General features: G+C 41.9%; 1 protein-coding gene across 11 annotated transcripts in view; it reads right to left on the bottom strand.

The window, feature by feature from the left end:
• Positions 1–14,142, bottom strand: part of macf1a (microtubule actin crosslinking factor 1a) — a 202,991-nt gene that overhangs the window by 127,216 nt on the left and 61,633 nt on the right. Inside the window, exon 1 of one of the 11 annotated variants that reach the window (XM_053612357.1) lies at positions 1,380–1,934. The exons of the other annotated variants lie outside the window; for them this stretch is intronic. Coding sequence (XP_053468332.1) covers positions 1,380–1,503 — 124 coding nt within the window. The 5' untranslated portion in view covers positions 1,504–1,934. Of the gene's footprint in view, positions 1–1,379; positions 1,935–14,142 lie in introns of those variants that run through there. 11 annotated transcript variants of the gene reach the window in all.

Below are 14,142 nucleotides of genomic sequence, written 5' to 3'. Positions count from 1 at the left end.
TTTTTAAAAATATAATCCCTTATAATATCTTTCATAAAAATCGGGATTAAACCACTGGAGTCACATGGACGACTTTTACCATGCCTTTATGAACTTTCCAGAGCTGGAAAGTTTTGGTTACATGGACTGTAAATGGAGGGACAGAAATCTCCCAGGTTTCATTAAAAATGTCTTCATTTGTGTTCCGAAGATGAACGGAAGTCTTATGGGTTTGGAACGACACGAGGGTGAGAAACCGATGACAGAATTTTCATTTTTGGACTGAACTATCCCTTTAAGTTCGAGGTTTTACATCTTGTTTTAGCAAAAACGTTGAAGACCACTGTAATGAATATTTACCTCCTGTATAGTCAGTGTTACAGATTGCTAATATGTCTTCTAGTACTTTACTATTATATAGTACGGACGGCCCAAGAGGCCACGCGCTGTTGATGTTTTTTCTTTCTTGTTTTCTCGTGATCTCGACATGATATAAAAGCCGTTTCCTCATGACGTGGTTTTACCACGAGAAAATCTCACGCCTTGTGAATGGGACTGGCGTTGCACGCGTGTTTGCATCCTCGCCGTCGCAGTCATAAATTTACTACCCGAGTGCTGTAGAGACGGACTTTCCGAGATCTCCGCATTAAGAAAGAGAGATGTCCCCTCCTCAAGCGTCGGACGCTAACGTGGAAGTCGTCGATCACTGACGGACGTAGAGCTAGTACAGAGTCCCCGATCAAAGGGGAAATGAATTTGTTCGTCCATGATGCTGCGCGACCGCGCTAAGCTTTTCCTCCCTCCAGAACAATAAAAACAACACGTAATGGCGAGTACACAGAAAAGTGACGGAGGGATCACGAGAAAACAAGAAAGAAAGAAAGAATAACAATGCATTGCCTCGAAGGGCTTCCATTATATACATCATGTCTCATTTTAAAGTAAATAAGTGCTACTTTGTTTACTGTTGATGCTCTGAGCAGTCATGTTGCTTCTGCTGAACTCTGAGTTGAGGACACTTTCCCCACACCCGAGTAGGAACTCCAAGTCGAGGGGGTGTTTTCTTTAGTTTTTCTCTATTCGGGGGTCAGGAAGTTAGTTACAAGTTATCAATTCATGAACCGCACGCAGCAAATGTCAGGGGAACACAGCTGCAAAGGACTTTCTCAAGAAACTAGCAGAATTTCTCTGCTCTGAAAATCTGTAGCCCCATATGTAGTTCTCTTGGCTAGAAATTTAGCAGCGCTGCAGTTGAGGTAGCTCTGATCTGAATCACGGAGGCCACAGGAAGAGGAAGAGGAAGAGGAAGAGGAAGGGCCTAGAGAATAAATTAGCTTGGAACTGGCAGAGTTCCTTAGTGAGGTAGCGAGACAGAGAGACATGAAGACAGAGATGTATACCGTTGAGAGCTGCAGCTGCTCGTCCGATTCTGCGTCTGCAACACAGCCACACGCCGGCCGCCGTCACAAAGTGCACGGCCACGAACAGCACAGACGTCCACAGGGCCGGATCGGACAGCTCCATCGACCCTCGCGCGCCTGCTTTGCTTCCAGATGTGTAAACCCCCTGACGTTGAGACGGACGGTGCTAACCGGGAGCTGGTACACACAAAGCCCTGTGAATCGTCAGTCACAAACCCCAGAGCGCCATGTCCACGATCAGTCCCTCGCTCTCGTTCTCTCTGAAGACGAGAGGTCTCTCTCGCACGGTGGAACAATCAGGAGAAGGAAAGAGGATCTCAACGTCACCGGAGTTTCTGTTTAAATTTATCCTGCTCTGTATAAGTCAACTCTTCAGCTGCATCATCCCTACTGTGTCGGTTCACTCACACACACACCACTCTCTCTCTCTCTCTCTCTCTCACACACACACACACACACACACTTTGAATTCCTTTCCTCTGAAGCAAGTGCCTGGTGTTTAGCAGTTGCTAGACAGAAAATGACTAAAATAGGAAAATAAAGCGATGCTCACAAAAATCTAAGCTCACAGTTTACCTTCCTGAGCCTCAGTGAGCACCACGAAGTGTGTGCGCGCACATGTAAGCGTGCCAGTAGTCTCTCTGTTTGTACTTGTGTATCTCTGTTGCTATGAGCGAGCATTTCCCTTCATTACTATATTCTGTGCGGTGGCGTCCCCGTCTTCGGCGTGTGGCGAGAGCAGCTGGCTCCTTCGACTCATCCTGAAGTAGCCAATGGCGTTGAAGGGTGTGTGACGCACACGTGTGCTCGGGGGACATAAGGACAGGCAGGAGATGTTACCGAGTCATGTCCTGCCCTCAGCGGCTGTGACTGGGCTCGGTGTTTGACAGCGAGTATGTGACAGGACACAGAGCTGGGAAACATGTGTGTTTTATTAGGCCTGGAGCTGCTCATTATCCTGCATGAGCTCTGCTGAAGGTGTGCTACACAGTCATATACTGCAACAGTGGACAGACAGAGCAATAAGTCATGATGACTGTACATACTGGGGGTCTTAATCACACGATGGGATAATGGATAGAGAGACAAAGAAGCACACGAGCATATCGGGGAGGGAAAAAAAAAAATTTTCTCTTTGTAATGGGGAAAATGATTCTTAATAGCAAAATTTTTAAAAAAAAATGATTTTATAATCAATCTACAGAAAAGTAGGAAGCTAGTCTGACCTCTAGTGTCAACGGAGTTAATAGATAAGTCTCCACAACATCCCGGACGCTGCAGACAGTGTGTCCTGAGGCGTGAGGAAAAACCAAACAGTTCTCACAAGACACTCAAAAGGCGGTGATACAAGTTACTAGATCGTTTTTTTTTTTTATGACGTTCAGGCAGGGAGATGCGATGTTTTAAAGTGATATGAGACCTCCGGGAACTTTGCGCATCATCTTCATTTCAGGCTATGCAAACTTCCACAGTCGACTACAAAAAATAAACAAACTACGCCTCCGTGAAATCATATTACACACACGTCAGACACTCTTTTTGGGCGAGTGACTCTTAAAAGGTCTTCTGCTGAGAATTAGAGTGCACCTATTATATGATCCTATAAGGTGAGCATCTCTGGTGAATATACAGCCCTTCAGGCAATAAATAAGAAGAAAAAGATGAGTAGAGATGTAGAATCTAATTACAGAGCTACTGTAAAGATTACGGTGGGTAAACACATGAAAATGAATCTATAACGTTTACATTTGATGATCCAGTTCTGATCGGGCTTATGTGAGAAGTCTGTGCTACAATACGTCATTATGCCAGGACAAGCTAATGACGATCTTGAATAATTAATGAGTGTGTGGGGCTTCATCCAATCAGAGAACAGCTAGGCCTGTATGCTACGCTAATGTTTGTACTTTCTCCGGTACTATAAAATGACATATATAGCTAATTCGGATTTGTTCGAATGCTAAATACTATAATTATAACATATAATAATTAGATATTGTTAACATTTGAAAGGATGGACATGAACAGCGTGAACAAATACGTAATGGAGGATACGAACGGAATTGTAAAGCCGCAGTCTCGGTGGTTGTGCCGCGACAGCCGGAGACATAACCGTTACTTCACTCACTGAAATCTTCATCAGGGGACTTCCAGTGTCAACTTACCCACAGTCCTCTCTGCTATATCTAGTCATCTCTAGATCTCGGCCTTATCGTCCCCGCTTTTAGAAGAAGGACCGGAGTAAGATTGAGAGATAAGATCGCGCCAAGAAAGTGTGTGTGTGTGTGTGGGGGGGGGGGGGGTGTCGTGACACTTGCACAGTGTCGTGACAATTAAAGGAGAAAAAGAAAGGGCGGGTAAAGACGAACAGCCACAAATCTGTGGTTAGCCGTGTGATCTCACTGTGGAAGAGAAGCGCTACTCTGGGTTTGCATGTGTGGAAAGGAGAAGAAGAAAAAGTAGATGAAGAAGAAGAAGAAGATGAAGGCAAAGAAGAAGAACAACAACAACAAGGTGAAGAAGGACAGAGAAGAAGGTGGTGGCGAAGAAGGACGGTAAAAATAAAAGAAGGCGGCAAATAATAAGATGGCAAAGAAGAAGGACGATGAAGAAGAAGAACAGAAGAATGCAAAGAAGGATGGTAAAGAAGAAGGAGAAGAGGAAGAAGGTGGTGAAGGTGAAGAAGGTGAAGGTGAAGAAGAAGAAGAAGGTGAAGAAGAAGAAGAAGAAGAAGGTGGTGAAGAAGAAGAAGAAGAAGGTGGTGAAGAAGAAGAAGAAGAAGAAGAAGAAGAAGAAGAAGAAGGTGGTGACGGTGAAGAAAAAGATGGTGAAGGTAAAGAAGAAGGTGGTGGTGAAGAAGAAGAAGGTGGTTGTGAAGGTGGTGAAGAAGAAGGTGAAAAAGAAGGTGAAGAAGAAGGTGAAGAAGAAGAAGGTTGTGAAGAAGAAGAAGGTAGTGGAGAAGAAGAAGGAGAAGAAAGTGGTGGAGAAGAAGAAGAAGGTGGTGAAAGTGAAGAAGGTGGTGAAGAAGAAAAAGAAGAAGAAGAAGAAGAAGAAGTAGGTGAGGAAGAAGAAGGTGGTGAAGAAGAAGAAGAAGAAGGTGGTGAAGGTGAAGAAGAAGGTGAAGAAGAAGAAGGTGAAGAAGAAGAAGGTGGTGAAGGTGAAGAAGAAGGTGAAGAAGAAGAAGGTGGTGAAGGTGAAGAAGGAGGTGAAGAAGAAGAAGGTGGTGAAGGTGAAGAAGAAGGTGAAGAAGAAGAAGGTGGTGAAGGTGAAGAAGAAGGTGGTGAAGAAGAAGAAGAAGAAGAAGAAGAAGAAGAAGAAGAAGGTGGTGAAGGTGAAGAAGAAGGTGGTGAAGAAGAGAAGAAGAAGAAGAAGAAGAAGAAGGTGGTGAAGGTGAAGAAGAAGGTGGTGAAGAAGAGAAGAAGAAGAAGAAGAAGAAGAAGAAGAAGAAGGTGGTGAAGGTGAAGAAGAAGAAGAAGAAGAAGAAGAAGGTGGTGAAGGTGAAGAAGAAGAAGGTGGTGAAGGTGAAGAAGAAGGTGGTGAAGAAGAGAAGAAGAAGGTGGTGAAGAAGAGAAGAAGAAGAAGGTGGTGAAGGTGAAGAAGAAGAAGGTGGTGAAGGTGAAGAAGAAGGTGGTGAAGAAGAGAAGAAGAAGGTGGTGAAGGTGAAGAAGAAGAAGGTGGTGAAGGTGAAGAAGAAGAAGGTGGTGAAGGTGAAGAAGAAGGTGGTGAAGAAGAGAAGAAGAAGGTGGTGAAGGTGAAGAAGAAGAAGGTGGTGAAGGTGAAGAAGAAGAAGGTGGTGAAGGTGAAGAAGAAGGTGGTGAAGAAGAGAAGAAGAAGGTGGTGAAGGTGAAGAAGAAGAAGGTGGTGAAGGTGAAGAAGAAGAAGGTGGTGAAGGTGAAGAAGAAGGTGGTGAAGAAGAGAAGAAGAAGGTGGTGAAGGTGAAGAAGAAGAAGGTGGTGAAGGTGAAGAAGAAGAAGGTGGTGAAGGTGAAGAAGAAGGTGGTGAAGAAGAGAAGAAGAAGGTGGTGAAGGTGAAGAAGAAGAAGGTGGTGAAGGTGAAGAAGAAGAAGGTGGTGAAGGTGAAGAAGAAGAAGGTGGTGAAGGTGAAGAAGAAGAAGGTGGTGAAGGTGAAGAAGAAGGTGGTGAAGAAGAGAAGAAGAAGGTGGTGAAGGTGAAGAAGAAGAAGGTGGTGAAGGTGAAGAAGAAGAAGGTGGTGAAGGTGAAGAAGAAGAAGGTGGTGAAGGTGAAGAAGAAGGTGGTGAAGAAGAGAAGAAGAAGAAGGTGGTGAAGGTGAAGAAGAAGAAGAAGAAGAAGAAGGTGGTGAAGGTGAAGGTGAAGAAGAAGGTGGTGAAGGTGAAGGAGAAGAAGAAGGTGAAGAAGAAGGTGGTGAAGGTGAAGGAGAAGGAGTGCATGCATTGAGAATGTTAAGCTATGCCTTGGCTAGAATGGTATCACAATCATGAGCTTTGTGCTTCACGTGCGAGTAGAACAGTAGAACATGCCCCAATTTCACTTCTGTTAAACCTCTAAAACAGGGGTTTCCCCAGCTAAAGAACTGCACACATGAACACACACATGCAATCTCTCTCTCTCTCTCACACACACACACACACACACACACACACACACACACACACACACACACACACACACACACACACACCTATACATACAGAAACATCTGAAACAGATGAATATGAACAAAACGAGGGAAATAATTATTTTATTTTATTTTTTAACTTGCATGCCACGGTGAGAAGGTACAAATGATCACATCTGCAGACCTTCAGAAAAACTACCCACACTTTTTTTTTTTTGGTCAAACAAAACCACAGTTACTATGTTATGCATGTCCCAGTTTCACCTCTATGGTTGCTATGCCACCTAAACCCAACTGACACTGACGAAACTCTCAAGTCAAGATGAGAGGTGCTGCAGTAATACATATCTATCATGATACATATCGTGTATTGTAGAAATCCTTATGTAACACTTCCGTCACATCCCCCACCCTTAATAACAACCACAATGCCCGTTAGACATGAAAGTAAACCTGCAGTACCGTGAGTACATGTGGAAAACACTGTTACCCTACAGCCCTGTAAAACAGCCTTATTAACATCACGACTCCATCGTGAAGCACCACACTGAACCTTCTTTCTGCCGCCATGACACACGGACCAGGCACCGACCGAATCAACCTTACACAGGCACCAAGAAAACAACTCGGAAGATAAAGTGAACGAAGATTGTGTTTTTGATAGATCTGTTTCTCTCAGGCTATAAAGTGCAGTGAGGGAGACAAAAACCCAGAGAGTGAAAAAAATAAATGAGACCGTAGTGTTATTGCACAGCTCTGCACCTTAACGAGTGCTTGTGTAGGACTGTCAATGTACCCATTCATCCACTGACAAACATCTAGCACCAGCCACACCCAAATACACACACACACACACACACACACACACGACTCTAATGTTAAATTCCCCTCACCTTCCATAAAATTTGCACAGTAAACTGAAGTAAACTGCTTCCTGCTCACCGTCGTCCCTCATTTACTAGCGGTTTGTTGCAGTATGATGACTCGGCACACACTCGATCCTCTGAGCTTGCGGGTAAGGTCACGCTGACCTTCACACCCTCGCTGATATACGATCCTTCCACTAAACGTTCTTCCTCTAGCACTTATACGACAATCTGTAGCCAAACGCACCGATAAAGAACCTTGGACAGATAACCTTCAGGAAGGCAGTATAGTAGTATTTCACGTAGAAAAATAAATAAATAAATAAATAAATAAAAACTTTGCAAACAGAGCTCGAGGCAAGACGTGATCTCCTTGATCGGACTCCAGTCGTAAAAGTGTTTTAACACACGGTCACTGTATCTGCATTTCCAGTTGTTCAAAAGTCAGTAAAAAAAAAAAAAAAAAAAAAAAAAAACAGAAATCCAGATAAATTCATTCACTCGATCATTTTCAGCAACAGCTTTATAGTGGTAGATCCAGATCCTATTGGATCCATCACAGCGCACCATGCGCGCGCACACATTCACACCGAGGGGCAATTTAGGATACATTTACATGACAACGATGTATTAAAAACGGAGAAGTTTTTCCTTTGAAAAGTTTCGCATCCAGACGACAACGTTGTTAAAACCGTTCACACGGATCCGCGAAAACGACTAAAAACACTGCGTTACGCATGCCAGGCCAGTAGTTGGCAGTATTATGGAAGTATTATTATTATTATTATTATTATGCGCTGTTATGCATGCCATGCCAGTAGTTGGCAGTATTATGGCAGCATTATTATTATTATTATTATTATTATTATTATTATTATGCGCTGTTATGCATGCCATGCCAGTAGTTGGCAGTATTATGGCAGTATTATTATTATTATTATTATTATTGTTATTATTATTATTATTATTATTATTATTATGCGCTGTTATGCATGCCATGCCAGTAGTTGGCAGTATTATGGCAGTATTATTATTATTATTATTATTATTATTATTATTATTATTATTATTATTATTATTATGCGCTGTTACGCATGCCAGGCCAGTAGTTGGCAGTATTATGGAAGTATTATTATTATTATTATTATTATTATTATTATTATGCGCTGTTATGCATGCCATGCCAGTAGTTGGCAGTATTATGGCAGTATTATTATTATTATTATTATTATTATTATTATTATTATTATGCGCTGTTACGCATGCCAGGCCAGTAGTTGGCAGTATTATGGAAGTATTATTATTATTATTATTATTATTATTATGCGCTGTTATGCATGCCATGCCAGTAGTTGGCAGTATTATGGCAGTATTATTATTGTTATTATTATTATTATTATTATTATTATGCGCTGTTACGCATGCCAGGCCAGTAGTTGGCAGTATTATGGCAGTATTATTATTATTATTATTATTATTATGCGCTGTTATGCATGCCATGCCAGTAGTTGGCAGTATTATGGCAGTATTATTATTATTATGCGCTGTTACGCATACCAGGCCAGTAGTTGGCAGTATTATTATTATTATTATTATTATTATTATTATTATTATGCGCTGTTATGCATGCCAGGCCAGTAGTTGGCAGTATTATGGCAGTATTATTATTATTATTATTATTATTATTATTATTATTATTATTATTATGCGCTGTTACGCATGCCAGGCCAGTAGTTGGCAGTATTATGGCAGTATTATTATTATTATTATTATGCGCTGTTATGCATGCCATGCCAGTAGTTGGCAGTATTATGGCAGTATTATTATTATTATTATTATTATTATTATTATGCGCTGTTATGCATGCCATGCCAGTAGTTGGCGATGTCACTTTCCAAAGAAACGTTACGTGTCTGCGCACGTAAGCATTCACATCGACGTGTCTGCCATATCGATCCAGGCAAGACTGCCCTACAAACAAATACAAGTAAACAGGGGAGCCATGGTTTTTCTGGATAAAAAGCACAATAACGTTTACATTTCTCAAAGGATTTCCATGGTTTATGATGTACGTGGAGTACAAAAATAGTTCCGTCTCCAGTTACTTGGAATCTCGATCGTTAGACTTGGACAGTTCTTTACGGTCATAAGGAATTTGTGAAAACTCACTTGTCAAGCATAGATTTGGCTTATTATTCCTGGTTAATAAATGTGGAGATGTCCCTAATGTAATATAATGTAATGTACATGAAATGTGCATAAAGTGTTTTTCGTTGTGAAAATGGATTTTTCTGCCTTCAAGCCCATCGTTTAGCTTTTCTTGTGCTCCAGTTCAGAATTCCGTTAACAAAACTCGCTCATTTTTACATACTGAAAAAAAAAAATCGAAATAGTGCTTCTTTAAGGACTAATAATTGACCATCATTTCACCAAAATGCTTTTTATATATATTAGAAGCAGTAAAAGGATACAGATATCCAGATATCCAAAACAGACTATTACAAACACAGTTGGAAGATACCGAATACCCTTCGTTGGCGTAGACGTGGGTTAATAGTGTGGTGTATGTAACAAATGCGTCTCCGCCGGTCGTAGTAGTGATGCAGTAAATCTACACTTTGCCGGAGAAGCGTCGATAAACTCAAAATCTCGAGCAGCACAAACACAGTCCTGTACTCCGCCACTAGCTTTGAACGTCTCGTGCGTATGCCGACAGACTGAACACGTAACGACGAACGCACGTGACGTCATCGTTTTCACAAATTCTCGCTTTTTTTTTTTTTTACGTTTACACGGAGACTCGCACTTTGAACCCCGTTTTCAAAAGTTTTTTTGTTTTTTGTTTTCTCCAGGCCCCAAAACGCCGTTGTTGTGTAAACGAACAGCCAAAATGCACAAAGAGTTTTTAGTTGAAGACGTTGTGGTGTAAGCGGCCCCTGAGACTCTCCAATCCTGCTACCTAAATGTCTGTGGGAGGTGGGAGGAAACCGAAGAAACCCACATGGGCACGAGGAGAACGTGCGACAGTTCACACAGAGAGAAATACTCAAGCTCAGGAAACTCACAGCACTCGTGTGAACCCTGTGAGACAGAAACGCTACTACGTGCACCACCATGAGGGCCATAGAAATCACCATCATCAGGTTCTCAGTAAACCTTGAGTAAGACTTCAAAAATGCGTAGAATATTAATAAGTCTACAATTTTAATACTGAAACAGACAAAATGCTTTGTTGTGTGTATTTATAAAGCACGTAAGCTAAAAACTGCGTCAACAGTGAAAGCACAAGATCACAATTTGAACAAACTAATGTCACGGGTTGTTTTTTATTCATTTACCCACAATAACAGTTTATTAGTGCTTATATTTAACTAAATTGTAAGATTTAAAAAAAAAAAAACCCAACAAATTCAACTTGCCGTTACACAGAAATAATTCATGCCCCTTTCCAACACACAAAAAAGTGGCTTCCTGTTCATTATACATGCTCACGACATAGTGTATAACATACCGCTCGTGCAAAATATACAAAGTGCACTATATTCTCAACTGAACAGCAACTCAGATTCAACCACAAAGCAAAGTCTACTGGAACTTGGAACCACTTTCATTCTTCGTTTGCGTTTCGATTTAACTGTACAGCTGATAGAATTCGTTTGTTTTTGAAAAGAAAGGAAGAAAAGAAAAATGTTATGAATGCCGTCTGTATCCGGGCCATTTTTCCAACACCATTTTGGAGAGAATAGTTTAGAAAACACTAAAAAGTAGAACGTAGAAACGAACACTTTGGCTTTCAAATGTGTAAAACATCCTGAAAACTCGAATAGCACATGAACAGTGAACTTTACTGTGGCAGGCCTACAAGCCCCGCCCCCGCCCCCACCGCTGAGTCTGATGATGTTTTAGATTAAATGACCGTGTACGTAAAGAGATGGGTGAAAAGAGCTGACGGGACAGAGGCAGACTGAAAGGGCACATTAGGACACATGACAAGAGCAAGAACAGATCAAATCGATTGGCCTCCCTTCAGCACGGAGCACGGCACACTTCCGGTTTTATCGCTCGGGCGACGTTATTAAATAACTTTATCTATTTCTTCAGCTGTACTTATCAACAACATCGTTGTTGCAACATTTCCAGACATTCTGACTGATGTCGACTTTATACGTTAGGGTTTCGGGTCTGATTTGCCTTACAAATCGTGTACAAAAACGTACAGAGAGTTCTTCGTCGCGAGTCGAGATCGGTGGTCTCAAAGCGCACCTATTACGGTTTTGAAACGGACCTACTTTTGTTTTAAAAGGTCTCACATAACAGATTTACATGCATCCAAGGTCAAAAAACACTTTTAATGTGCGCATAATTTAAATTGCAGCATTACCTTTTTTTTCCCCCCCAGTGTCACAAACGACTCGTTAAATGATCCGTTCTAAAGGATTCATTCTAAACTCCTCCTTTCAGAGAGCATACTCTGCTCTGATTGGTCAGATGTCCCAGTCTGTTGTGACTGGTTCAGCGTGTTTCAGAAAGGAAACGCCCAGTACCATAACGAGTTTCAGCTCTGTTTGTTCGGGAGCAGCCGATGAAGACCAGAGGCGGGGCTTTTTATTACAAACCTACGTAGCTCAGTACAGGAAGTAAGTCTGGAATCACTGACGACTCGTTTCAGCTGTTCAGAATCGGTTCCTTCTTTTGGGAGTCAATTACTCCGTTTGTCATGCGCTTTGATTTTTGAAACTTTGCAGATGTTTTTACATTCATAAACAGCTATACACACACACACACACACACACACACACACACACACACAACATGAAAGGTAATATTTGAAAAACCATCATTTAAAATGCATAAACGTGACGTGCTTACCATAGCTGTTAATAAACAAAATGTAAAATATCCTCCTTTATCAAAAGCTCACTTTGAACAACGTTTTTGTTTATTCAACCTCATTTCCTGCATGCGCCCGGATGGTGCTGACTGATGACGTCAGCAGAACGTAGTCAGGGGATCTTCACTGTATGATCCGACATGGAAAACTCGTGTTACCTCACAACGTCTGTAACAGAATTTGTTCAAGTTTTGAGGACGATCGTCTCGTACAGCGTGCCGAGAAATGATCTTAAAAAGACCACAGAAATCAGATGAAGTCTAAAGACCAGACAGAAGTGATGGAAGCTTGGTCCTAATCAATTCCATATGAGCTAACCGTCACTGCTTTCCTGACCCTGCACACACGGCACAAACACACACACACACACACACACACACACACACGAGCACAAACACTCAAAGCGGCGAACTGCATCTCTCACACGCTGTATGTTCACCAAAACAGGATGTCAGTCCTGGCACAACAGCTTCAGAACAAATAATCATACAAAATCAGCCACTTCCTCAGCTCTTTTCCCAACACACGCCCCAACTGAATATTCCCTGCAACACCTCACCAATCAGAAAGGGGGCAGCCTGGTATCATGTACATCATCATAATCATCAGGAGAGTGTCACATGCATGCACACACACACACATTCCCATAATTAAGAAAACCAGCAGCTGTACACATGCCACTGGTCACACCTCACAGGAAGTGACTGGTGAAAATGAGTGTGATGCCATAGGGTGACTCAGGACAGGGATCGGGCTCAGATCTGCTGACAATGACACAGTTGTCTACCTGCCCGTTCTTCCTTAATGGTTCCTGACGTGCGTCCATGTACACGCTACACTAATCACCACCTAAACTGGGCAATAATGTTTAAGATTAAGGAAACAGAGTAATCAGGAAGGCAGTGTAGGAATAGACAGCTCGCTCAGAGGAATGTGCGTGCGTGTGTGTGTTGACATGGTTGACAAAATGAGCACGTCTGCCTCTGCCTGGTTTGAATATGTGCTTAGGTGCCATCAAGACATTACAGACGACTGAGCCGCAGACTGACTCAACACGCAGACTGAGCTGAAAACGCCACTGAACAAACCGCGTCCTGGAAACAACCTGCCTGAAATACTGGACACATACAAGAACCAAGCGCAAGGTTAAACTGGGCCTGTGCTAATTCTGCCATGAGCCGTGCATCCCTGCTAACACGGTGGATGTGTGTGTGGGTTAAACAAACGTACTGAGAAACACACAAAAAAAAATTCTTCGGAGGGGAAAAAAAAAACAAAAACACCACCATACCAAACTTATAAAGCTGAAGCAATCACTCCCACACACGCACACGACAGGTTTCTTTACAGTAATTATGGCTTATGATGTTCCATCCCACTGCAGGCTGTAAAAAAGCAGCATATCAAGAGCTATTAAAGGTCAAAATAAAAAGACCCTCTAATATAACAACCAAGCCATTTCCAAGCATTACAAATACATCAACAGTTCCACCAGCTCCGAGCTTTAAATACCTCAGAACCTGCCTCCATAAAGATAAAGCGTGTCGAATAACAGGTTTTAATGCCCTTGGAATCGTTCCACTTTCAAGAAAATGTCAAAACAAATCAAATCAATTAATAAACGATCTGGAAACACCCTCGTATTCTCCTACCAACCAAACCAACTAGCTAGCTAGCGCAATAACCGCTAGTAAGCTAGCTGACATTTGTCACAGATTGACATGAATGTTTCAGTTTCAATTCGCACATATTTACTACCAGCAACCAAACCTGTCAATACACACACACACACACACACACACACACCATACCAACCATTGTTTTAGTCATCGCTAATATTCGCCACGGTATCTAGCTAGCTAAAAGTTGTGTATACATCAATAACTGAGCTCTAGGGTTGTTGGAGTTTGTCATGATTTATGTAGGACCGTTATCTCACCGGAGGAATCATAAAAGTTGCACTACGCTTTTATTGACTACTGAACTGAATCAGTTATTTCACATCACAGATGTTTCCATAAAAAGTCCAAAAGACACGACAAGGAGTGAATTTACACGAATGGACCAGTTCAGAAGTTTACATACGCGTGATTGACACCGCGTGTCGTCACCTGGACGATCGACGACACGATGTTTTTATGTTTCGTGACGGTTGTTCACGAGTCCCTCGTTTGTCCTGAGCAGTTGAACTCCCCACTGTTCTTCAGAGGAATCCTCTTCTTAAGAAACATTTACTGATGCTCAAGAAGGCAACACGAGACGTTAAGAATTCTGAACAGGATGATCGGTGTAAATTATTATTTTGTCTTCTGGGAAACGTGTAAATATCGTATTTAGCTTCTGAAGGACGGTACTGAACAAATAAACAAAATAAACTTACACCGATCCT

The sequence above is a fragment of the Ictalurus furcatus genome, chromosome 24 (assembly GCF_023375685.1).
Source record: "Ictalurus furcatus strain D&B chromosome 24, Billie_1.0, whole genome shotgun sequence".
NCBI lineage: Eukaryota > Metazoa > Chordata > Actinopteri > Siluriformes > Ictaluridae > Ictalurus > Ictalurus furcatus.
The sequence above is the reverse complement of the archived record's forward strand: the minus strand, read 5'-3'. Positions and strand labels throughout refer to the sequence as shown.